Genomic DNA, 24,451 nt, shown 5'->3' with positions numbered 1-24,451 from the left:
GCGACGTCTTGACGTGTCAGATTGGCTGTGACGGCAGAGAGAAGTTTCCGAGTGCGATATGTGTACAGTACTTTGAAAGCATGCGAAGAATATTGCTATATTAGTTTTTTTGCGCTGCTGAAGTCATGCTGCGTTTGGACAGGTCGAAATGCAGTGGAAACGAAATTTCGGCGGCCTCGCCTTTAGCTTCTTTTTTATTGTGTCGTATTTCACAAATAAGGTGAGTACCTGACAAATATCACCTTTGTGGAGAAAACGATGACTTTTTAAAATTATTAGATCGTATTTGGGTCATAAATGGGTTGGCTGTTTTAAACAGCATTCACTTTATTAAACTTTTTTGTTCATGGGTTTTCAACGGTGAGATGAAAATGAAGCAGTTTCTACTTCCTCGTACAGTATCTACGCACTGTACCTGCGCTATCAAAATTTGGCTTTGTTTTATTTATTGATGTATTGAGAATAATATTTCTGTCATTTCACTTCAGCAAATAACGCGAACAAAAGATATTTAAGTAAGCACGGTGATATTCCAAGTCGATCATTTTACAGACATTTTGCTGTAGCTCTTGTATTGAATGGCATAGGATTGCGCAAGTGCAATTGGTTAATGCGCCTCAAATCCAGCGCTATATTTAAATTATTTTTCAAGGCAACAAATATAAAAAGTACGACTTAACCTGCTTTTGTACTCTTATAACATTTCGCACAAAAATCTGGAGCTCCTTTGAATAAGTCCACTATCGGGCCTCTGTCAGGAAGAATAATATTGAGACCCACTAAAATGGTTTTACTTTCTTTTCATCAGTCACGTAAGCTCACCGGTAAATGGGGCTTGACTGTTGCAATCTGACAAATCTGCGACTGATCATGTACATCAGAAAGAAATACACGTCTTTGTTCACAATTATCTTCCATTGTTGTCATTGAAATGACAAACGCATGTATTAAAAGTACTGGTGGCATTGGTACTCTGTATCTGTTTGTACTGAAGACTGAATACGCTTGTAGTGGTATCAGTTTGGAAAAACATTCTAACCAAATTTGACGCTTTAGGAGTCTGTTTTACTTGACACAATCAAAGTACTTTTTAATGCCTTTTTCTCCAAATGTTCACTTCTAATGGCGTGGATATCTTTTTCAGTTTGTCCTGTCTGTAATGAAATTCACCTACCCAACTTTATTTCAAGGGTGAGTGGTTACATTTAACGGTGTCATTTTATTATTGCGTGCTTGTGACCTTTAGCGGGGCTGAAACAATTGATCACAAAGTGGTCTTTTATAGTAGAGAAAGTACTCATTTCTTCCATGTCTCGCTCGAAGATGGCAGACATTTATCGGGGCGCTCCTGCTCCTGCTTTCGGGCAAGCTGGGATGGGTGGAAATGAGCCGCATCTCCAGGTACATGACCTTCACTACTCAGTCATTTACATTCAACTTGAGCATGTTTGTGATCCATTTCAACACTGACTTTCAGATCGGCTGCCTTTGCCTGGTTTCCAGGCTCCCTCCTGTTTGTAGGAAACATTTACGCAGGCTCCAGAGCTCTATCGCGTCTGGTGAGTCACACGCTAGCTCTTCAGTGGGGCTTCTCGTGTGCTATATGTCGCGATGGATTGAATGATGTCACATTTCTTTCACCTTGCAGGAGATTCCTTTCTTCTTCACCCTGCAGAACTCCTCGCATGTTGTCAGTTATGTCATCTCGAAGGCTGTTCATAGAGAGGTAAGAGTATGTGAAACACTGCCTCTCTGGGGAAACAAGGTTGGGTCAGGGGTAAATTCGGGTGTGTTTTTGCGATGACAGAAATGCTTAAAAAAAAAGAATTTGTTTAAATGGATCAATCAAGTACAGAGTCACCATGAATGTGTTCAATGAAACATCTCTTTCATATACAATTTCATGTTTCTCTCTAATCACAGAAAATTGAGTGGCTGAAATTTATCAGGTGTGTAATGTTTTTTTTTTTGTGCGTGTTTGACATGAAATAAGAACCCAATCTGTTTTTTCCTCCGTTAGTGTATGCCTCATGCTAATTTCAGCCATCAACCTCCCTGCCTATGACCCCCAGGTAACTATTTGGTGATTTGCGTACTGCCTTTATTATTTTTCACTGAATTGACGAGAGCGTCTTATGTTGTAGTTTGACTTCACCGGTTACATGTGGGCCATCGCTCATCTAGTCTGTGTCGGTAAGACTTGAATTCTAACTGCATACTTTTCAAGCATCCCATGAGCACATGCATGTCCACTTGTGACCTAACTTTGACTGTTCATTTGATTGCACTTTCAGGGGCTTACAGGGTGTTTCAAGTTCACTACAAATCCAGCAATTTGAGGTAAGGGTGATCCCATATTTGATTGTAGTCGAAGCAATATTCCAATTCTAATTGGCCACAACGTTATTTTCCGGTGTAGCGACATTGAGCAACAATGTGTGAACTACTTGTTTAGGTAAGCGCAACGCTTTTGGAACAATGTCGTAATCATAATAGCAACATTTGAGACTAAAGTGAGGTCTTTGGAACAGCGTTCTGCTTCTGGCAATGGCCGCTCACCCAACAGGTGAGAATGTCTTGCTCTCTGCCCCTCCTTAATGTATCAAAATCTTCTCTGTTGGACGGTGGCTACACTTTGCCCACTGACCTTCGTTCCTCCTCAGGTGACCTCATGAGTGCCTTGGAGTTCCCCTCCCTTCAGTCCTACTCCTTTCGCGGGGGCTGCTGTGCAAGGTGACCCCCCACCATAGCCACTGGTTCAGCCATTCAACCAGGAAATGTCAATTTAAGGTTCACCGCATTGTTGTCAATTCCACAGTTCATTTCCTCGTTCGAGAACAGGAAGTTGTGCAAAAAGTAGTTTGGAGAAAGTCACATTCCAGCAAAGATTCTAGTACATTTTGAGTTCATCCTGTAATTAAAAGTATCGCTAACATTTCGGGAGTAAAATACTTTGACAACAAGTCGTACGCACCAAAATAAGACCGTTGCCATGTTCCTGAGCAAGCACGCGGCAGTACATCGGTGATCGTCATTCGCTTCCGACCTAATTGGAAAAGAAGAATAAATAGATCAGTGTATTGATTGCATTATCCCTTCACAGTGCCTTGCTGGGCTTCTTGCTGCTTTTGGCCACTGTCAAACTAAAAAGTGGTTTGTCTCTCCAGCACTTTGCAGTGTGGATTTTTATGGCCAAGGTAAACACGACCAACAACACCAACATTACATATCAATCAAAGTGTTCACTTGTACTAAGAGAGATGTAACACACACACACACACACACACACACACACACACACACACGAGTTTGGCAAAATACCACATCAGTGTATTCTTTCAACCAGGTTACTGCCATGTTCCTGTCGCCTCTTATTTTCTATATGGACATGAATACCCCATCAATGATTTGGTAAGTGGCAAGTTTAGCGGACAAATGAATTGATTATTGCCGTGTTTCCTAACCTTTATTAAACTAAGACATCTTTTTGAAAGAGAAAAATCTCACCGAAAAAAAAAAGCCAGCAAGCCTAAATGTCACCAAAGTGCATGATGACCTTGTCCCAGTTTACTCGCATATTGCCCAGTGTGAAACGTACGATGAATTGAACACAAAGATGACATACCTGCAGGAAGCCACGCCTTTTTCTGGGTCTTATGAATGGCAGCAGATGAACACGTTTGTTCCATCTGCCACCTAATGGAAGAGCATGTAGTCATTATTCTGCCAGCCAATATACCGTATGTCACTTGCAGAAAGAGTTGAACGGCTTTGTGGTACGATGTTTGGGAATCACTGCTCGACTGGCTATTTCGTATTTTCACGTTGAAGCAAATTTGTCTTTGTTTTGAACTGCCTTGGTGTCATTTATTGTTCTGGTTGCAGTATGGCGGTCAGTCATGTGAGCGAGGCTTTGCTGGTGTATTTCGAGAGAGGAATGTCAGCACATCCGGACAGACCAAAAACCTACACTTCCTCAACAAACGTTTAGGTCATTTAAGCTGTGTTTTAATATTTGTATTTGCTTTTTTGTTGCTGTGAAAAGACCAAATAAAATATTTGTTCACATATTGCACCCTTATTTTTGAGGTAATTTTGCCATGAAAGCCATTATTTGCAGTTACTTACGCCCAAAGTAAAAATTATAACCTGAAGGAAGGGTTAAAAAAAGATGTAGTCACATTTCATATGCAAGATATATATCTTTGTTTTTATTCAACATGCCCGAGTGACACGAGGGAGAAAAAAAGTGGGCGGCGACAGCGTGATATGAATCGTGACACGCTACTTCTTTTATGCTCAGCTCTCCTGCTGGCTATTCTTTGGGGAGAAGAGAGCAGCGAATGGCTGTTTTCTCCTCAAACGAGACTGCGGCATCTGCTCCTCCTTGATATAACCTAGACAAGCAGAGCGCAAGGTCACTTGGTCACGCGTGACCATTTTCATGAACGGAGCAAGGAAAAGGCGTCTCCTTACCCCTTTCTATGCACGTCTGTGTCGATGGGAATCCGACTTCCCAGAAGTTCTCCGGAGTGCTGGGAGGAATGAAGCGATGGCGGTGCCGAGAGCATTCGGACAATTTCTTCACTTTTTCCTCCTCTGGGAGATGGGCGTAATACTAGCAGAGGGAGAGGACAAACGCACAGCAAGTTGATCTTTGAAAGGCCACCTGAAATCCTGCGTGTGCTGCACAAGACGCAAAAAAAAAAAGAGACTTACAACTTCACATTCTTTGCAGGTGGTGCCTTTGAGTTTTCTTCTCTCGTCTTTCTTGCGAACCACCGCGGCGTGTGCAAATGTTGGGTGTCTAATACAAGCACACACCTTTGTCAATGAGGCCACATACATTTCATCATTTGGCATCAACTCGTGCGAGGCAAAATAAGATGAGGGCGGGTGTCTGTCGTTAGTCACACCGATAGAAGCAAACATCTTACAAAATGTAAATGTTTAGGTTGTTTTAACATGAAACCAAAAAAAATTGCTCACTGCACTTTGCGCAATCGTGGAGACTTCTCTGGAGACTCTTTTTCTAGTTGGAGAGACAGAAAGAAGCATCAAGTACTACTTTCAATGGTTTGGATACAAACTTAAAATAATGCATTCACGGGATGAGAGAACATGAGGGAGCGATTCTGATCCCAGAACTTCAAAAAAAGGGAAATGATACAAATGATCGAGCTTTGATTGACACTTGTGTTGATTAATTTAACAACGTGTGCAAACTACAACTGCAATGATGAACATGCTAATTTAAAAAAATACAAGAAGTTTCCTCTCGTATTAACCACCGTAGCTGAAATTGTAATACGGTTCGTTTGGTTGTTGGCTGCACTTTATTTTGAAGGCCTTGCTGGTGGCCAGCGTCGATTTTATGTACATACTCTACCGTACGTACCATCTTGCTCCTCCTCATCCTCAGACGGACAACTGGCAACTTGTGAAGTGTTGTAAGATATGTACTCCTCGTGGGCGGTGGTATCAAACATTCGATCCAGACTGTCGTTTGCCTTGTCGCCAATTCCTTGGTAAGAAAAAACACGAGAGTCATTCCTCAGCGTCCGCCTTTGACAAGAAATGCCGGAGGGACTGCGAACGGGATGAGAGCGCTTCACCTGACACACCGCGCTCATCCTCGTCCTCTTCGCCTCGACCTTGGAGTAAGCTGTGACTGATCCAAGTGCAGTCGCTATCAAGTAATTCTTCACGTTGCTGTTCTGTATCCTTGCAAACACAGGACACCAATCGAACTAGTGACACTCGTGAATGACATTCATCCAAATAGCAACGGGGGGGTCAAATGAACCTCCACACAAGGATCACTTTTAGTCTTTTCCTCCAAGTTGCTCACTGAGTGGAATCGCGCTTTAGCTAAGACGATGACCCAAAAAAAAGATTTGGGCCACTCGGGGCTGACGTGACAGTTTTGTACCTCATCGGCTCCTTGCTCGCTGTCATACATGGAGAGGGCAAGCGCGGGGTCGATGCTCCACATGTTCTCCACGGTGTGTTTCCTCTGTGCTGAGAGAACGGAATTTGCAAGATGCAATGACAATGACACCGATTTTGTCGATGCTAATGATGTGCAAGCAGCAACAAGAGCCAACAACCGCAAAGCAAACTTACCATTTTCCGGAAGAGCTCGTTTGTGCGTAGCACTCTGGACCTGAGGGTGGCTCCGTCTACGGTGATCTTCTTTTGGTATCTGGTTTGGCTTCTTGAAAGCTGGACTTCCACAGTCAACATTTAAAGCTTGGTTGAGAGTTTGAACCTGTTTACAGATGTTCAAAATCGGACTTAAATGCTATCAAGCCGTAAGCATGTTCACGTTGGCATATTCTATGGTGAGGATAAATGGCAAACCCTGCTGCCAGGTGGCTCCGTGAAGCTTTGAGCCTTCATGGTCTTGCAGGTTTGTTTCATCGGCTCCACTCGGCTGTCCGATTTCTTCCCATTGACACGGTCGCACGTTTCGCCGTCCTCCGGCCCCTTTGCTTCATCATCATCATCGTCCTTTGTTGTTTTGTCTTTGCCAAGATCGCCACTATCGGTCAGCTTCTCACCACGAGGGAGAAGAGATGAGGACTTTGCCGTGGTCGAGTCTGGACTGTGGATGGGTGCGGACAGCGAAGACATACGACGAGGCCTACGCGAGGGGACACAAAGAAGGTTTGAATTGTAAAGGTCTTGAAATATAAACACGTGATATATTCTCTTCCCGTTTCGAAAAGAATGAACATTTTGGTTCTGACTTTGGACGAACACCAGACGAGCGGGATGGTTTTGAGCTGAATTGCTTTCCTTCGGCTGTGGTTTTCTGAGAAGAGAAAATCGAAGTCGGAGAGAAAGATCGGAGATGTAAGTCAAAGAAATTGATTGGAATGCATCCCTTGAAGACCGGGGCACAAACACAACCTACTATATGAAGTGTGTTGACAAGTTCCAGGCCGCATGTGTCTGCTATCACTCCGTTCTCCTCCTCTCCTGATATTAGACAACAATTTCAACAAACCCACAGATTCAAATTCACTGACATCACCTGACAAATCAATCAACAGTGCCTCTGCCAGTTACGACACTTCTACTCAAGTCTACAAACAAAACAAGTATAAGCAGTGACTAAGAGGAACCCAGAACAAACGAGTGTCATCCCAGACTCTAACTTACAATAAATAACGCCACTTGATATCGTACCTAAAATCTGGGATGTTTCCATTTCACACGTGTTCGGAGCAAGCATCTGTGTTCTTTTAGCCAGTCTTGTAGTGTCATTTGATTCTTGATCTGAAAAGAAGCACACAAAACTCCAAGACTTCACCTTAATTTTAACTACCAGGCCAAAAAGGGATTTTTTTTTTCAACTGACCTTTGAAGAGTGCCCAGTTGAAGTCCTCTGCATAGTGGACATGTCTGCTGTTGTCCGTGTATTTACGTTTCTTCAGTTTGTTGGCCGCAGGAAGTGAGCTGGCCAGGACTGGAGAGTCTGGGATGATGCCATCTTCGTGTTCTGGGGAGAGGGCCGCCTGCGGTTCGGAGCTAAGAGCAACAACAACATCACACACCTTCAGAGCTGAGTGAATTGAAAGTTGGAGCTTCCGAGTTTTGAAACAGCCTAAAGTGGAACACAAAAGCATGTGTGCAATTATTCTTAACGAATATAAATAATTGTGCAAAACCAGTGTTCAATGACAAAACAATGACTGGACGCACTTACCATGTCTTTAATATTTGCAGCTCAGCTTGCAGTTTGCGGTTTTCATCTTCTAGGCATTTTCTTTCATACTCTGTTGAGAATACACACACACACACTCAACATTGAGAGAAGACAGTTATTGGCATATTCATTCATTCATTCATTCATTCATCTTCAGAGCCGCTTGATCCTCACTAGGGTCGCGGGGGTGCTGGAGCCTATCCCAGCTGTCTTCGGGCAGTAGGCGGGGGACACCCTGAATCGGTTGCCAGCCAATCGCAGGGCACACAGAAACGAACAACCATTCGCACTCACACCTAGGGACAATTTAGAGTGTTCAATCAGCCTGCCACGCATGTTTTTGGAATGTGGGAGGAAACCGGAGCACCCGGAGAAAACCCACGCAGTCCCGGGGAGAACATGCAAACTCCTCACAGGGAGGCCGGAGCTGGAATCGAACCCGGTACCTCTGCACTGTGAAGCCCACGTGCTAACCACTGGACTTATTGGCATATTGTTGAATAAAAATATTGATTCTGTTTGATACCAAAAAAAATTGCATTGTATTTAGAAAATAAAAGAGCACATGTAAAAAGCACTACAGATATATACACAGAGTATATTTAAACACAATAAATGCACACTCACTCAGTTTGGAGATGGTTTGCTCGCTATGATCTTGCCATTTTTTCAAGTTTTCTTCCAAGGTTGCGCATCGATTGCATTCTTTCGTGCGCAGCCTGAAAGCGGGACGAAAGGTGGTCAGTCTTCACAAAAAAGTGATACTAGTGAGAGTTCTGACTGTATTCTAGCTGTTAAAACAAAACAAAAAACATCCTGACAAAATGTTTACGTGTGATGTTGAGGGTTAGCGCTCTTTGGAGTTACCTGTCCTCCAAAAGACGATTGGCATCCTGCAGAGTTTTGGTTTGCTCCTTCAGCTCCTGGTTATGAGTATAAAACAGCTGGAGACTCTCTGCATCTCTGTGACAAAATAAACAGTTTGTCTTGGGTAAATCGAAGCTAAATCAAAATTACCTCAACTAAATGTGTTAATATAACAGCTTCACTGTGATGTGATAATTCTTGAGAAAATAAAAATACAATACTCACAGACGGCGTTCTTTTTTCAACTTGCACACTTTTTCCTCAAGTCCTACAAGCAGAAACATACAGTGTAACACCCCAAAAAATAAATTTCATTGCAGGTCTAATGTAAGAATTTTACATCACTTCTCTACTCCCGTGTGGTCCAGAACCTAGATTGTTGTTATGATAAAAATGTGTTACCTTGAAGTCCTTCTTGGTGACATTCCCTTAGTTGTAGCCATAAATTGTAAAAGGGGTCAGCAGGTTTGGGTGTGCCTGTTGGGCTGCTCATCCTCAGTTCACCGCAAACTCAACAAAATCAACCCTGCTGTATGCCAAAACCGGTTTCTTACTCAGTAGATGCACATAATTAAGATATCCTTTATTTGTCCCGCAATGGGGAAATTACAATCAGAATTCAGAAATGAAAGCAGATGACAAGGAGTCGAAAGTAGCAACACATTATTTTGTTTTTGCAACTCGCCACCTATTATTGTAACATTGGTTACCTGTACATAAACTGTAGACAAGGTGTTTGGAGACGACAGACAAGTCCATGAATGAGGCTAAATTACGACGGGGAACGAAACGAACGATCTCATTTTTCATTTGGCAACATTAAGAGTAACAACGATACACCTTCGGCACGCCAGACCTGTGTGCGTATTCCAAACTTTGTTGTCCTTTTTACAAAAATGACACGCAAGATAGTACACGGTCATTGAAAAACGACGATATTTGGTTCTACAGTACTATTTACGACAATGAATTTCAAAAGGTCATAAGTGCTCCGTGCAGTTGTACTGTTAGCATGTAAAATGCACGAAAATGTTGCTGGTGCAAATAAACTTCAAGTTCGCGCGCCGAAATGCATGCTGGGGGGCGGGGAGGGGGTGTGTCGTTCTTCTTCGCGTATTCAATTCCAACTGTAATAGTGCATTACTGCCACCTATTAATCTGCGATGGTTATTGTTTTGGATTGCAATCACCTTGGATTTTAATAATTAATATTCCATCTCTCAATCCCGTTACTTTTACATTTACCCCCGTTCATGTATTTCTATATCTTTTTCATACATTTGACTTGATCTGAATCTCAGAGTTTATCAGCACTTCCCTTCCTTCCTCAATCATTCTCCTTCAGACTTCGCTATCTTTCTTGACTGTTGTGAAAATCTAAATGTATGATCACCGTGTTTGAGTACAAAACGGGACACAATCCAACGTTAGATGCCAAAAGGTTGTGAAAACTTGTCACGTTTACAATTTTCAGCAAAATATTTTGTCATTAAGAATTGTACAATGGCAACCAAGTTTATTCTTATATTCCTTTTTATTTTTGCTCTTTTATTTAGAGTACAAAACAAGAACCAAAATAAAAATAACATACAAAACATACTGAAGTCAAGTGACATCGTAAAGCAAGTTGGGGACAATGGTTTTGAGTCAGCTGATGCTACAACTGCAAGCAATGTCAAAAACATCTTGGAATTAGTGCTTCCTGTCAGTAGTGCTATTCAAGAACGCAGGTCAATAGTCATGGGTTTCTTCAACTTTAGTATTTAGCAGTGGTGTCGGCAGGGCTCCAGACTAGTGGTTCTTTGCCCCTAAAAATGGAGGTATTGCAAGAAAAATTTTCATCTCATGTGTGACCAATAATTCTGCTGATTGCTTTCATTTATAAGTCTTGACTATTTTTTATTGCTGACAAACATCTTCTCCACTTATCAATAACATAGTGAAAATGATTGGAAATGTAAATATTTACTTTGCAAGTCAATTTGTAATTTATGCAAGACACTAAAATTTGATGTTGGGGACCACTGTGCTCCTAGTTAAAAAAAACAGTCTGGAGTCCTGGGTGTAGTGTTTAAGACCTACTAAAGATAACAGTAAATGAAACAATTCAATGACCTGTATGACACCATTTCTTATAGTCTGCAATTTAAACACACACTCGCACAAAAACAACTGGTGGTTTGTGCATATTCACTCTAATCATGAGTGTCCTGGATTAGAAAATATTCCCTGAAAGGGTTTCAAGCACAAACCAAACAGCTGCTTCAGCCTGAGCGTGAAGTCAGAAATCTTCTCACTAAAAGGTATTGATCAGATTTTGAGAACTTTAACGATTAAGTGGGAACGGTACGTGGCCGCAGCCACAAAGTCCCACTTTTCCTTAGAACACGGCAACAGTAAAAACAAATGCACATACTGCATCACTGAAAGAAATAAAACAAATCGAACAAGCTGCATTTAATTAAACACAAAGCTGTGAAAACAGAAGAGTTGGCTGCACCCGACTGTGCAGTGTTGCTATTTTTTTTCTTTTTTTTTTTTTTGCATCAACACTTCTCATCTTGTTTCACATTTAAGATGTGGTGACTGGCAAGTCAGCTTCGGATATTTATTACTTTTCACGTCCTTTGGATGTGATCCTTTTGAAGGAGTTTGCATCTGTCACAGCAGGTCGATTGAGCTAGCATTACTTGACATATTAACATACAGAACATGCATTCAACAGCAGACGCCTCTCCAAAATAAGTGGGGATTAAATTACTCCAAACTCCAATTTCACCACAAGCTAGTTAAAACTCTAAAATTTGCATGAGAGCCTGGATAAATAATTGCATGGAGGCCTAGACCTCCGGATGTGAGATATGCAACAGGCTTGTAGGGGTGCGGCATGGAAAATGAAGCCTAATTCCATTAAGACGTGGATGGACACCTCCTACCCCCTCCCTATCCTAATGGACCTACATGGTTTCAGATTCACATTATACTGGAAGAAGACAAACTGGTTGCAGTGCAGATGCTGGCAGAGTTGGTCCACCACCGCTCGCAAAAAACACTGGAGTGGAGTGTGAATGCATATCGACCGCCTCACCTGCAGAGACAAGCGCGCACACACACACACCCCCCTATCCATACAGTGAAAAAAAGTTGATGGTTAGCACTTAGCAGGCACATTAATACTCTCCAAGCGCCATACTCACTCTGATTCAACTTCACCACTGAGGGGGCACATAGCTGTAGCTGTGCGTGCCGGCGGGCCGATATGTGGGCATGGTGACGGGGTGCGCGGCGAGAGTGGCGGGTGCCGGTGACGGAGTCGACAGCAAAGTTCCTGACGTGCAGAGTGAACAAAATAGACATCATTGTGATCAAGGCATTGTGACTAAACACACGTGGCTCCACTGTAATATTTGTCATGTCCAGGGGGGCATGGTCCTGTGAAGCTGGCTATTTTAAAACCTACTCTGGGTTCAGAATCAGCGCAAAAAAAAAAATGTAATCATGTGGAAAAGTTGACTTGCGTCTCTGATTTCAACATTCCCGGAAGTAGAAATTTGTCGACCAGTGTAATTGTTGATTTCAAGCTACTCACCAGCTGACATGGCCATCGTGGTGCCGGCCACCATGCCCATGGCAACCCCATTGTTGCGGGGAGGAGGGATGGATGGAGCATACATGGCCGCGGGCATCCCGTTGGGCTGGACCACCGTTGTGTGATGGATCACATGAGGTGGTGCCGCGTACAGTGGCTGTGTGAAGTAAGTACCTTGCTGTTGTGAAGGGATCAGCGCCTGCATCACACCAAGCAGAACATTTGACGAGTTATGCGCTTCATAAACTAGGCAATGCAACCAAGTACGACATACCTGTGCATAAGGGTTATGTTGGGGGTAAGTGCTCCTGACTGGGTATACAGCAGCTGGGTATGGGTTGGGGGAGGATGAGTATGGTGGGACAGTCCCGGAGTTGGGGGAACAGGACATTTTAAATGGAGCACCAGGGGCGTAACCTGAATCACAGAACAGAAAATATCAACACCGCTCAATAGTCACATCTTTAGGTACAACTGCAATCTAAGTTGATCACAAAAGAAGTGTATCAAATGTTTCGCCATCCCACACTTTATAATGCAAGTATCCGTGAGGGACTGTCCAAAGTCAAATAAGGGAAAAAAATAAATATTACTAAAACATTGACGTGTGAATGTAGTTATTAATAATGTAGATTAATAAATAAAATACTGTTAATACACGAGACAGACAGACTTTTACCACTTGAGAAGGCTGGATTTACTCCTTGGTAGACATTTGGAGTGTATGGTGGGGCAGCTGCTGCGTAACCCACAGGGAAGCCAGCTATAATGACGAACAACAAATACAACAACATAAAATAATTGTAGAATGTCAGCATTTTATGCATTGTATGCAATAACCCACCTGGATAGCCTAAACCCTTGGAGTTGGTGAAGGGGACCCCTGTTGGTGCAGGGCTGTACACTGGATTCATTATGTCCACCAAATCCTGCAATTACAAAATACATTTATAAAATAGCATACATTTTATACATGGTACCTTCTTACACCTACGGTGCACATGAAATGTTTACATGCCCTTATTAAAATAAAATGTCAATTATTGTGATTGAAAAAATAGCAGAACAGTGACCGACAGTTTAATAAAGTACAACATGCAACCAGATTATTGTATACTTCTAAAAAGATTTTTTTTACTCTAATTAGTATGGGTGATCAGAGTAATCTGATCATTTTAAACTGTTGTCGCATGAAATGGACGAGCTCACGTCTCGTGAAAGTCACGTCAGGTGTGCCCTCTAGCGGTGGCCATGGCGCACTGCACAAAGGCTGAGGCGATGACGGGCGTCCGGGGCTCAAAATGACTACACTCTCACTACGCAGTTGTGGAAATCTAACTGTACACTCTCTGTGTCTGAGGACACCCAGCAACAAAATGCGACGTTATGTGTCAAATATCAAATCCCCTTTTCTTACAAAAACACAACAATCATTTTACATCGCAGTTTGTGAAAAAAATCAAAACGGAGGAGAGTGAATGCGATTAAAATGATAAGAAGTTGATTGCAGGCGAGCTGCTAACAAATTTGACTTCAAAGACGATGACAAATTAAGTCTGATGTACGTCATTGGCGTTGTAATAAGCGCTGCTGCTGTGCTCCCTGTTGTAGTGAAGATGCTGTGATGGAATTTTGGCAAGGTGTGCGAAGGTGAACCCATCGACGCTTTATCATGAGCTAGCTTAAACGCGTGAGCCGAACTAGCGGTTCAATCTCAGTTCCCCGCATGTACTTTGCACTGACAACATGAAATGTTCATACTCTGTTGTTTTGTAGGTGATCGGCAAGCCTATCACCTGTCTATCGACGCAAATCTCCACCAACCTCTGGCGTGAGTGCACAGCAAGCAGCCAGAGGGAGGCGATTTACCGACAGGCCGCAACTCAGGAGGCAGCCAGCCGGACAGCTGTGTTCTGCACCACTGCATGTCCCAACATGGCACACAACACAACGCAAACCAAAATACTCTAATCAACTACAATAACTTACTGGTAGATGTTCTTGCCGTTCGCAAATACGCTTCTTTGGATCACCGATGGCAAATAAATTGAAGCTGGCTGGTGTTTTGCTCCCAGATGCTGAACTCTTTTGGGTGCTTACGTCACTTCCGTATAGTGTCACGTGATTCAGGCCGCTAATGTATTGATTTATTACTTATTTATTTGTTGTTATATAGTCGTAAAAATCCCCCCAAAGAACAACGCATTTGTTGTTAAAATATTTTGACAAGAAACTAAAGAAATACAACTGTAATTCTACTTCAAATTACGAATAGGACGCTTCGCAAATTCATTCGGGATTTATGCGATGCTATGTTATGCTTTATTTATATACTTTTTGTCTTCTACTTTCTACCTTTCATAATTTTGCCCCCTGTAAATTTGGGGTTCCTCCATTGTGAGACAAATAAAGGTTTTCTGATCTTATTTTTTATTCACTGCTTATCCAATTTGTGTATCCTTTGTTTCTGAATTATTCTATACACACATGTTTGTGACACAATATCTCATTCTAATTAATTTTATTCGTGTTTTGACTACAACCGCCTGCAACGAATGACATTGGGTCCGTTATGACGTCAGGCTAAGGTCCTGGCGTGTGGTAAAAAAATATTATGTGTGGCGGTGATTTAGCATTGTTTCTGCAGAAGAACATTACAAACTAAGCATAATAATTATTTTTAAAGATAAATACAAGGGTTTTGTAGACTATATTCTTTGCCAATACATTTATTCATTTTTATTACTTTGTTTCTTCAGGGACCTTACGCATCATTTCCCGTCAGCGGTCGAACTGGAATGAGATCCATACTGTTGTGGTTCCAGTAGCGCCCATGTATGTGTCAAGAGCTGAAATGTTGACATTAAATTAATACTTGGGCGTCATTCTGTGGTGTTAGGTGATAGTTTTCGCTCGTTTGCAAACGGTGGGACTATTATGTCGGGTGCGGCCGGTGGAGGCTCCTCTAGTCTGGGCGCAGCAGCTGGAGCTAGTTGCAGCTCCGCCGGCCCTCCCTACACTGCGGCATCCGGGGGTGGAGCAGGGGTGGCCGGTAGACTACCTGCTCGGGTCCTGGAGCTTATTTTTTCTTATTTGGAGCTCGCCGATTTGACTCGATGCGCGTTGGTGTGCTGGCATTGGAACAACATTTTGGCGGATGAAAACAGCGAGGTGTGGCGCAGCCTGGCTGCTCGAACACTAAGTGAAGAAGCCCTGCGGTCTGACATCCTGTGCAACCTCCCTTCCTACAAGGGCAAGGTGGGTTTACTGTTTGGTTCCCATTGGGAGACCCGTGGATCATCAAGATGTTTGTACCATCACCGCACGTAAATGTGCCTGGTGCATTAGACGGAAGCATAATTACCAAAACAACGTACCTGCTTATTGCTGCATTGGTGAAGCAGACAATTATTACAGAGAATAAGCCATACAGGGGGAAACTTCTGAGGTTCAGGGTTCCAAACTAGGCTCGAGCCTTATCTCTGTGTAAAATATTATAAATGATACAACATCGAATCTGTTTCCAGCTCAAATCATTTCAACATGCTCTGAGCTCCCATGACTGCTCTCGCAACGTGTACGTGAAGAAGAACGGATTCACCCTTCACCGCAACCCCATCGCACAGAGCACAGATGGAGCACGGGGCAAGATTGGCTTTTCAGAAGGGCGTCACGCCTGGGAGATCTGGTGGGAAGGCCCTCTGGGCACGGTGGCGGTGATCGGCATTGCGACCAAGCGGGCATCGATGCAGTGCCAAGGCTACGTGGCTCTTCTGGGCAGTGATGACCAGAGCTGGGGCTGGAACCTGGTCGACAACAACTTGCTCCACAACGGGGAGGTGAACGGGAACTTTCCACAGTGTAACAATGCACCCAAATATCAGGTATGGCCCATAACTGAGCAGTCCCCCGTCTTTAAAACAAACGGCTAACCTCTTATATGACCATGAATAAAATCTAGATGTTGATGAACACCATCACCCATTGTGTTCTTTTCTTCTGCAGATTGGCGAGAGAATACGAGTGATTCTCGACATGGATGACAAGACATTAGCTTTCGAGAGGGGGTTTGAGTTTTTGGGAGTTGCTTTTCGAGGACTGCCCAAAGCCTGCCTGTTCCCTGCTGTCTCCGCAGTGTACGGCAACACGGAGGTCACAATGGTGTACTTGGGGAAGCCGCTGGATGGCTAGGAGCTGAATGGACGGTCCTCTCCAAAAGTATTGGAACGACAAACGGAAAGGAATTGACACGGCTGTTCCAATACTTTTGGAGGGGACCATCACTGAAGGTTGTGAAGGCCAAACCGTTCTCTTCCACCTCAGCAGCTCTTCACATTCATACCGGGGACTGCAGACATTTTGACTACATTTGAACAGCTCACGACTCCTGCGTCAGAATTTTGACTGTGAAAAGGACTCTGTGTTTATTCATGTATCAAAATATTGAACATTATCCCCCGATTCAGTGCTGAACACGTACCACAGGTTTGTCTTGTATTTGAAGGTCCAGGTGAACTATTCTAGACTGTGGCAAACACTACTCAATTAAAAAAACTGAAGCTCTATGAATTTGGGAAAACAGCTCAATGTGGAATAATCTATTACGTCCCGTGCTAGTTCGGATTTGTATTTATGCCACATCAACGTGACCTGACTTAGTAGTTGCCTTGCATGAGAAGTGCCGTACGGACTATTACAATCCGTTACTTTTAAGTCCATGCATCCGGTATGGGCAGAACCCGTATGTCACATCAGCGTGTCGTTTTTAATGTGCTACTGTTGTATTACGCTCTACTATTTATTTCCCTCTTTTATCTATGGTACTACTGGCTTCTGTACAGCTTAAAAGTTGGAGAATAAAGTCGTTACATGGGGCCACTGGAAATGCCTTGTCGATGCATTTTGCTTGTGGGATGATCTCATATGTCCACGACGCGATGTCTCCATTCTTCATATCGTCTCGACATATTCCCCGGAGGCTTTGTTTGCGTTCAAGATCTCTTCATGGTGTCTGCTCAATCTAAAGGGCTGAAATGAATGATTGCTGATGCCTTCTCGTTTGAGGCTGTTTCCACAAGAGGTCAGTGCAGCGATTGTCTTGTGAATGTTATTTTTCGATGCAAGCTCTTTCAATGCATTTTCTGAGCATTTAAAGAGGTGGCAAAAGTACACGAAGACACAATGTAATTAAACAACTCATCTCCTTTGCCTGATTAAAAGTATACACTCTGAAATGTACTACTTAGTAAACAACAAATTTACTTTATACTATCACTTTAAATACAATATCAGTTTTGAAAACCTTTAGGCTGGCACAAGACATAACAAACTTGTGCAAGAAATATTTCTGATAGCCAACAACAAACGATTCTCCTGGATGGGGAATATCTTGCTATACTGCATCTGTTGCGCCATCGTTGTCATTCATGCTCCCTATTTTAACACTGAAGTAACGCTGCACCGAGGACCTCCTGACATTTTGCTTATTATTCATTGCACGCTACAGCCACAACAATAAACTGGTTCTGAAGAATGTCAACAGCATGAAACTGAAGAATTGTTTTTTTTTTCCTGTGAGAAAATATCCCACATCCCCCTACGACAATAGCGACTATTCCTCCTCCTCAGTTCACAGAAATAGAACTCAGATTCACATGTTGTGCTGTTGCTCATCACAGCCTTAATCCCCGAAGCGAGGCAAAAAATAAGTCAGAAAAATCATTTCAGTCAACACAGCATTAGACATGCTCCGATTTCAGTTTATGATTTACAATTTCACTACGTGCCTTCGTGGCGATGCACCTATGCCTCTCAAATTGCTCTGAATATCAACAAATAAAGGAAATGATAGAACTGTAGTTCATAATTCACATAAACAGAGAAGCGTGACACTGGAAAACCAACATAGGCAAAAGCATGGCAATACATGAACCAATTGACTGGAGTAAACCGATAAAACCCTGTGGTACACCTGCATCAAAACAAAAGCTGTACTAAAAAATCGTTTCAAAGGACAATAATGCAGGTCAACAGGTCAAAATGCATGTTTACAACGCCAATTGATAATTCCTATACAAGCAGGAAAGGAGCACTAAGAGTGCTGAGAAAACTGCCAGTCAAAAATCGATTTTGCCACAAAGTATCACGTGCCACAGATTTTTTTTTTTTTGCCCCACTTTCGACCTATGTTCCAGCCAGCCACTTCACTTCCTTATTCCTTGTTCCCTATTTTTGCCTGATGGGTGGATACCAAGGATAAACAACTTGGGTCAAAATATGCCTGCGGGGACAATTTGATCAATGCAGAAAAAATGGCAAACATTAAAAACAAAAAACTATCACGCTGATTTGCGATGAACACAATTCATGTTTCCCATGTTTGTGTGTCTTACATCGGGCCGAATGGTGTTGAAACTATTCAATAGATAAGATCCAATAATATCATTCTAACTGAAGTAGGTATTGTAGCAGCAGGCCTCAAACCGAGCAGGAAGGGTGTGTACGTACGTTGACTGGTTTCCTCTCCAGCATGTTGGCTGATCAGAAGAGGCCAAGAGTGTGTCAAAAGAGTGTCGAGGGCGTGTTTTGCCAGGGTCGGTGTGGTGGCAGCTGCGCTCGCAACCACAATTCTAATATGCGAGATATAACGCCTGGGCTCCGGCGAAGAGGAAGAAGAGAAGTTGAGCAGCACTTGCCTGCCTTCCTGTGGGCCCCCCCTTGAGCTTGAGAACCTCTCTCTGATTGCAGCTTGTCCATGTGACTCGGTTTCCGTTGCATGCTTCCGCGAATAGTAAAACAGAGGTGTCATTGCTTCTGTCAGAGGGCGGCACATGAAGATCACGCACGAGAAAGGCACACTACGGCGGAGAGCGAGGCAGCGATATGGTCAGGGGAGCAGGCATCAGTGGCTTGGGGGATCCGCATCTAACCACCACTGTAAGTGAAAGCATGATGCACTTTTCAGTTTGGAAAACGAACACTGACTGTCTAAAGAGCAGTCGGAGTGATTATTTGAAATGTTTATCTATCGGTTGCAATGCATATTGTTGCTCTTACCTTCGATTACTCGATTATCCGGAGTTGATTTTCCTGAAAAAAAGAAAAAAACGTTTTCCACATTGCCTAGAGACCCACAAAGTGAAATTAGTGAAATAAAAAATGTTTTTTAATATCATGACTATTAAGCACAATGCACACTTCTTGGAGGTATTAAATAAAGGGGGAAAAAAATGAAGATGAAATCCATTCATCCATGCATTTTCTAATCCGCTTATCCTCACAAAGGTCGTGGGCGTGCTGGAGCCTTTCGCAGCTGTCTTCGGGCGGCAGGCGGGGTACACCGCATACTGGTTGCCAGCAAATTGAAGGGCCCACTCATAGACAAACAAGCATTCACACTCACAATCACACCGAGGGACAATTAACCCGCCACGCATGTTTTTGGAACATGCAAATTCCACACTGGAGAGCCGGAATCAAACCCATGATGATTTTGAATAAAACTAAAAAAAAAAAAAAAGTTGATTCTGCCTCTCTGCAAAAAGTCTCTCTTTCTTTTCCATGATTTTTTTGAACAGTGAGGATGCTAAAATGTCAGGCCCTTCATCCATCATTATTTGTTTAATGCTATCCATGTGGACCGTCCTCGTACCAGCCTCAAGTCATCCGCAACACAGTCAGTGCAAGCTGGTAAGTGCTCTCTTTTCATACAGTGAACTGAGTTCCATATTAGCCGCACATGGCCATGGGTGGTTTAATGGAAAAATTGATCTTAAAAAATAGGGTATTCTGGTTCTGTTGTTGTCATTTTTATTCCTGTGCGTAGGACACTCGCTTGAGCCTCTCAAGTTGACACGAAACATTAATTAAGGGGCAATCGTTTTTTTATTAAGATAATCCACGTACTGCTGTTATGTCGTATTAGCAGTCATCGTATCAGCATTATCCTGCTAGTGACGTAATACCCCGCTTGGTGTCGGTAAAACAGATATAGATCATGAAACAATTTCTCTCTTCACAAAACGAAAGCCCAGCACCCATCCATCCATTCTCTGTACAGAAAATCCCTCGAGGTATTTGCCAGAAAAAGTTTCTGAGGACATTGTTGTCAAAAGAGATCCAAAGCAGCGCATGTTCTCTTTTCCTTGTCTACAGACACAAAGAGCAGCTCTGTGCAGCAACAGCAACCTCACGTCAGTACCCGAGGGACTGCCGAGCAGCACCGAGGAGCTTCAACTCCATCACAATCTTATCAGGACACTACACGACAACTCTCTTCGCTATCCGTCACTCACTACCCTCAGTTTAGCCTGCAACCACGTGGAGATAGTACACGCCAAGGCTTTTCAATACTGCAAATTCTTAACGAGTCTGAATTTAGCAAATAATAATCTGTATATGAGCTACCCGGAAACCAGCAAAGCATTAAAGACGCTGCCCAGGATCCAATCTTTAGATCTATCTGAGAATACGCTGGATGAAGAAATGGCCGCCGTCCTGCTTGAAAATCTAACATCCTTGGAGTACCTAAATCTTTCGGGGAATCTCTTACGGCGCCTGGACGAGACCTCGTTCAGGGATCTCCGTCGGGTCAAAGAGCTGGACCTGCAGAGGAACCTCCTGTTTGAGATCGACAACGCCTTTGACGGCACGCCCGGATTGCAGCGGCTCAATTTGGCCTTCAATTATCTTCCTTGCCTGACGGACTTCCACATGACGCAGCTCGCGGTCCTAAACGCCAGCCACAACTTCATCGAGTGGTTTATCTCCAGGCAGGACGTCAACGTCACTTTCCAAATCGAGACGCTCGATCTATCTGATAACAAACTGCTCTTCTTTCCGTTCTTACCCAACGCGAGCCGCTTACGGAATCTGTACTTGTCTCACAACACTGTGAGTTTTTACGAGCGCCTGGCGGACGACGCCGCCTTCCCCAACTTGACCGCCACCGTCACGTTCTACAACCTGAGGAGGAACAACACCATCCTCACGGCTACGCTGTGGGACGACGACCTCCACGGTGACGTCTCCTCGATGGAGATTTTAGACCTACGGGGAAATCAGTTGCAGTACTTCCCGCGGGGATTCATCCGCCAAATGCCGTCCCTGTCTCGACTCCGAATGGGCAGCAACTGTCTCGAGCGCTTGAATCTAACTTCGGAGTGGTTCTCTGGCAGCTTGTGCGAGTTGGACGTCAGCAACAACAGACTGAAAGAGATTGCGGCGGACGACGTTACGCTGAGAACTCTTGGCAATTTGACAGAGCTGAACGTGAGCCAGAATGATCTGGACTGCTTGTCCTCGGGACTCTTGTTCAACTTGCCAAGCCTTCGGTCGGCGGACCTCAGTTACAACAACATCGGCATCTGCCTTCCTGAGGAAGTTGAGGCCGGCGCAAGCGTAGCCTGGAACGCCACTGCGTCCCTGAGGCGGCTTTTCCTAAAGGGGTGCCACCTCAAAAGAATTCCGCCTTCGGCATTCTCCGGCCTTTCTCTCACACATTTAGAACTATCTGACAACCCTGGACTAAGAGGCCAACAATCCATTAAGAGCCTGAGCGCAACGTTACACCACTTGGGTTTGGGAAACACGCACGTCGGGGACTTGGACTTTGCAGCTTTTCCGAATCTGCAATCTCTGAATATTTCACGCAACTCCATCGCAGATCTCCCGGCGTCCGTCGCGAGTCTTGACTTGAAACAGCTCGATCTAAGGGACAACAGGCTGTCCTCTATTCCCTCGGATCAGGCCGAGAAATTAGCCTCGAAACTTCACACCGTTTTCCTCACAGGAAATCCATTCAACTGCTGCCAAACGGAGTGGTTTCGGACATTTACAACAACAAAGACCGTGCATATGGTCGGCCAGTCGGACATCGAATGTACAGATCTCTCCCAAACACGCAGCATCTGGGATTATCAGTCATTTTTCTGTCACGAAGAAACCGGAGAGTCCATTTTTTGGTACATTCTCCTCTTTGTGCCCGTTTGCGTTTCTTTAGTGGGCATTTTAATGATTGTATTCCTCACTGTGAAGCCCAAAGTGATACACAAATCGATCAAAAAGAAATATTTCAAACCGACGTCCTATTGATGCTTTATAAGGTGTCAGCAAATTAGGCTGGACATGTGTGCCAATTTCACAAATAAAGTTAACTTTTTGTACAACCTGTCATGGATATTCAAAGCTTTCTAGGTCTTATCTACCGCGTGTCTCTAGACATCGTTATGTCACATAATTCCAAGACAGTTTATTTTGGATGGTTGATATTTGGAAATGTTAAAAAGTTTTTCCCACTCCAGGAAGATTAAAGGGGAGATCATTGACGCAATAAAGTTTATCCAATCTAATCCAAAAATAAGCATTGCGTCGAGAGCACTTTTGAAGCATCGGATCAATGAGACAACTTGCAACGTATTGGTATGTTACTGATGATTGCTATGATATCCTGTGATACACTGATCAGCAACTCAAGTTATGGTACAGAAGATCTTGTTTCCCACCGCAGGGAGGGCGGTTCAAAGCCACGGCCTCCTTGTTACCTCAAAGTAAAACTGCGGCCGTGCCTCGCTTTGTGTGTGAACGTGTGCTTGGTGGTGTGCTTCATGCGTGAACAGATGCAGAAGTGGTGTGGTGCAAGCTGCCGCTATAAGCAGCGGAGGAAACAAGAAATTTCCTGTTTTGCTCAAATGTGCAGCAACTGACCAGTTCCGTTATCTCAAGGAGGAGGGTTTCCTTCCGTTCGGATGAAGGGTAAAATACAACATGGACACCTTCTTTCAAAGCATAGCTACTTTTGGAAACCGGTCCTCGTGAGCTCACTCGTTATACCGCGGCGGTGTGCAGAAACCACCCGTCAACCAATTCAAAAAGCGCAAAAGACGTTCCCCGTACGTGCGTGTGAATTCTTAATGAGTGGAGTCACTGAGAAACGGGAAGGTCGATAACATCTGCATTTTGTGGCAGATTGCATGAGGCCTAACCAGAAGGTAACCAAAATACCGCTGTGGTGATGCTCAAGGTCATGGCGGTTGAAGACGTATAAATAGAAACTAGAGAGAACCCTTGCAGAACTAAATCTTTTTTTTCCCCCCGTGGTTTGCAACATTCCAGCAAGTAAATATCACGCAAAATAAAGAACTCAACTAAATAATACATAACTATGAGCAGTCGGTTACATCGTTGATGAGTTTGTCCTCGTGGTTACTCCCTAATGAATTTATCTGGTGGTCATTTTGACATGGTTGACAAGAGATTTTCACGCAAATAAATACATTTTGGGAGATTCCACCGCACTTGGAATAACTGTTCTGATTTCTCAGGAGTACCAGAAATGCAACCCACATGTATTTATCGCATTCAAAATTACTTTTGGTCGAAAGAGGAAGCTGTGAGAAGTTGCCGAGTCTGCATTCGTATGCTGGGTGATTGTGCAAACCATGTACTGTTCAATTTACGACATTCTAATCACGTTGAGTTTGCAAATACAAATGAAAGGACAAGTGAGAATATTGATGATTGATTATCCAGATAAGATGAGCCTCGGCCACTGCGTTGTGCAGTGAATATAGTAGACTAAAGTAATAGGACACAAGGTCTTTCAAAGTAGGTCAGTGTTCCAAATGGGTATCTGGGTCTGCGTGTGTGTTTTTATACTCACCGTTGTGAGCACGGAATGCATGAAGCGCCAGTGGCAGTAGTGGGAGGCACACATTTGGATGCCGACACACGAGAGGGTACCACACTGCACATCTTCTCACACTTCCCCTGCGAACACTTCAGAAGGAGACAAACGTGAATCCATGTTCTTCAGCCCAGGGGAGATGAAAAATGCACCAGAAATTCATTCTGAAAAATACTTAAGTGTTTGTTTGGAATGGTCCAATTGGCAAACATAGAAACACGCCTCAATGTGTTGAATTTCAAATACACTATAAACTATCCATCCGTTATCTAATCCGCTTATCCTCACGATGGTTGCGGATGTGCTGGAGCCTATCCCAGCTGTCTTCGGGCAAGAGATGGGGTACACTCTGAACTGGTTGCCAGCCAAATCTAGGGCACACTCATTGACAAACAACCATCCGCGCTCACTCACACCGAGGGATAATTTAGAGTGATCACTTAACCTACCATGCATGTTTTTGGAATTGTGGAAGGAAATTGGGAGTGCACAGGGAAAACCCACACAGGCACAGGGAGAACATGAAAACTCCACACAGGAAGGCTGGAGACCGGAACCGAACCAATGACCTTTGCACTGTGAGGCCAGCACGCTAACC

The 24,451-nt window shown here is 43.6% G+C and overlaps 5 protein-coding genes across 7 annotated transcripts; 3 read left to right on the top strand and 2 right to left on the bottom strand.

Moving 5' to 3' along the window:
• Window position 1: 1 nt before the first annotated feature.
• LOC127593267 (transmembrane protein 241) lies at window positions 2-4,068 on the top strand. Its single transcript, XM_052054581.1, has 15 exons — window positions 2-220; window positions 1,145-1,191; window positions 1,324-1,401; window positions 1,478-1,559; window positions 1,649-1,726; window positions 1,924-1,949; window positions 2,021-2,072; window positions 2,145-2,193; window positions 2,295-2,340; window positions 2,420-2,455; window positions 2,532-2,566; window positions 2,664-2,733; window positions 3,104-3,197; window positions 3,347-3,411; window positions 3,886-4,068. The coding sequence occupies exons 1-15, from the start codon at window positions 149-151 to the stop codon at window positions 3,989-3,991; spliced, it is 936 nt and encodes a 311-aa protein (XP_051910541.1). The 5' UTR covers window positions 2-148; the 3' UTR covers window positions 3,992-4,068.
• Window positions 4,069-4,182: 114 nt separating this feature from the next.
• rbbp8 (retinoblastoma binding protein 8) lies at window positions 4,183-9,669 on the bottom strand. Of its 2 annotated transcripts, XM_052054576.1 has the most exons (19): window positions 9,292-9,669; window positions 8,984-9,110; window positions 8,807-8,849; window positions 8,582-8,677; window positions 8,342-8,433; window positions 7,715-7,784; window positions 7,367-7,536; window positions 7,195-7,284; window positions 6,920-6,984; window positions 6,753-6,817; window positions 6,364-6,646; window positions 6,127-6,271; window positions 5,933-6,021; window positions 5,616-5,724; window positions 5,399-5,524; window positions 4,990-5,032; window positions 4,720-4,807; window positions 4,477-4,618; window positions 4,183-4,397 (listed from the first exon to the last, which is right to left on the bottom strand). In XM_052054576.1, the coding sequence occupies exons 2-19, from the start codon at window positions 9,072-9,074 to the stop codon at window positions 4,300-4,302; spliced, it is 1,905 nt and encodes a 634-aa protein (XP_051910536.1). In that variant the 5' UTR covers window positions 9,075-9,110; window positions 9,292-9,669; the 3' UTR covers window positions 4,183-4,299. The 2 variants fall into 2 exon arrangements, with proteins under 2 accessions (XP_051910536.1, XP_051910537.1); XM_052054577.1 differs by lacking the exon at window positions 9,292-9,669 and having other exon boundaries at window positions 8,984-9,171.
• Window positions 9,670-10,096: 427 nt separating this feature from the next.
• On the bottom strand, window positions 10,097-14,315 carry fam168b (family with sequence similarity 168 member B). 2 transcript variants are annotated; one of them, XM_052054585.1, is made up of 7 exons: window positions 14,160-14,315; window positions 13,015-13,099; window positions 12,850-12,933; window positions 12,445-12,587; window positions 12,171-12,369; window positions 11,779-11,909; window positions 10,097-11,703 (listed from the first exon to the last, which is right to left on the bottom strand). In XM_052054585.1, the coding sequence occupies exons 2-6, from the start codon at window positions 13,082-13,084 to the stop codon at window positions 11,791-11,793; spliced, it is 615 nt and encodes a 204-aa protein (XP_051910545.1). In that variant the 5' UTR covers window positions 13,085-13,099; window positions 14,160-14,315; the 3' UTR covers window positions 10,097-11,703; window positions 11,779-11,790. The 2 variants fall into 2 exon arrangements, with proteins under 2 accessions (XP_051910545.1, XP_051910544.1); XM_052054584.1 differs by having other exon boundaries at window positions 10,097-11,669.
• Window positions 14,316-14,944: 629 nt separating this feature from the next.
• Window positions 14,945-17,055, top strand: fbxo45 (F-box protein 45). The gene is made up of 3 exons (XM_052054583.1): window positions 14,945-15,428; window positions 15,698-16,054; window positions 16,176-17,055. Exons 1-3 carry the CDS (start codon window positions 15,108-15,110, stop codon window positions 16,359-16,361), a joined length of 864 nt encoding a protein of 287 aa, XP_051910543.1. The 5' UTR covers window positions 14,945-15,107; the 3' UTR covers window positions 16,362-17,055.
• A 1,904-nt stretch (window positions 17,056-18,959) lies between these two features.
• Window positions 18,960-22,336, top strand: nrros (negative regulator of reactive oxygen species). Its single transcript, XM_052054575.1, has 3 exons — window positions 18,960-19,106; window positions 19,748-19,859; window positions 20,325-22,336. The coding sequence occupies exons 2-3, from the start codon at window positions 19,761-19,763 to the stop codon at window positions 22,260-22,262; spliced, it is 2,037 nt and encodes a 678-aa protein (XP_051910535.1). The 5' UTR covers window positions 18,960-19,106; window positions 19,748-19,760; the 3' UTR covers window positions 22,263-22,336.
• Window positions 22,337-24,451: the final 2,115 nt, after the last annotated feature.

Source organism: Hippocampus zosterae, chromosome 20 (assembly GCF_025434085.1).
Source record: "Hippocampus zosterae strain Florida chromosome 20, ASM2543408v3, whole genome shotgun sequence".
Lineage (NCBI taxonomy): Eukaryota > Metazoa > Chordata > Actinopteri > Syngnathiformes > Syngnathidae > Hippocampus > Hippocampus zosterae.
This window is presented reverse-complemented; position numbering and strand designations above follow the sequence as displayed.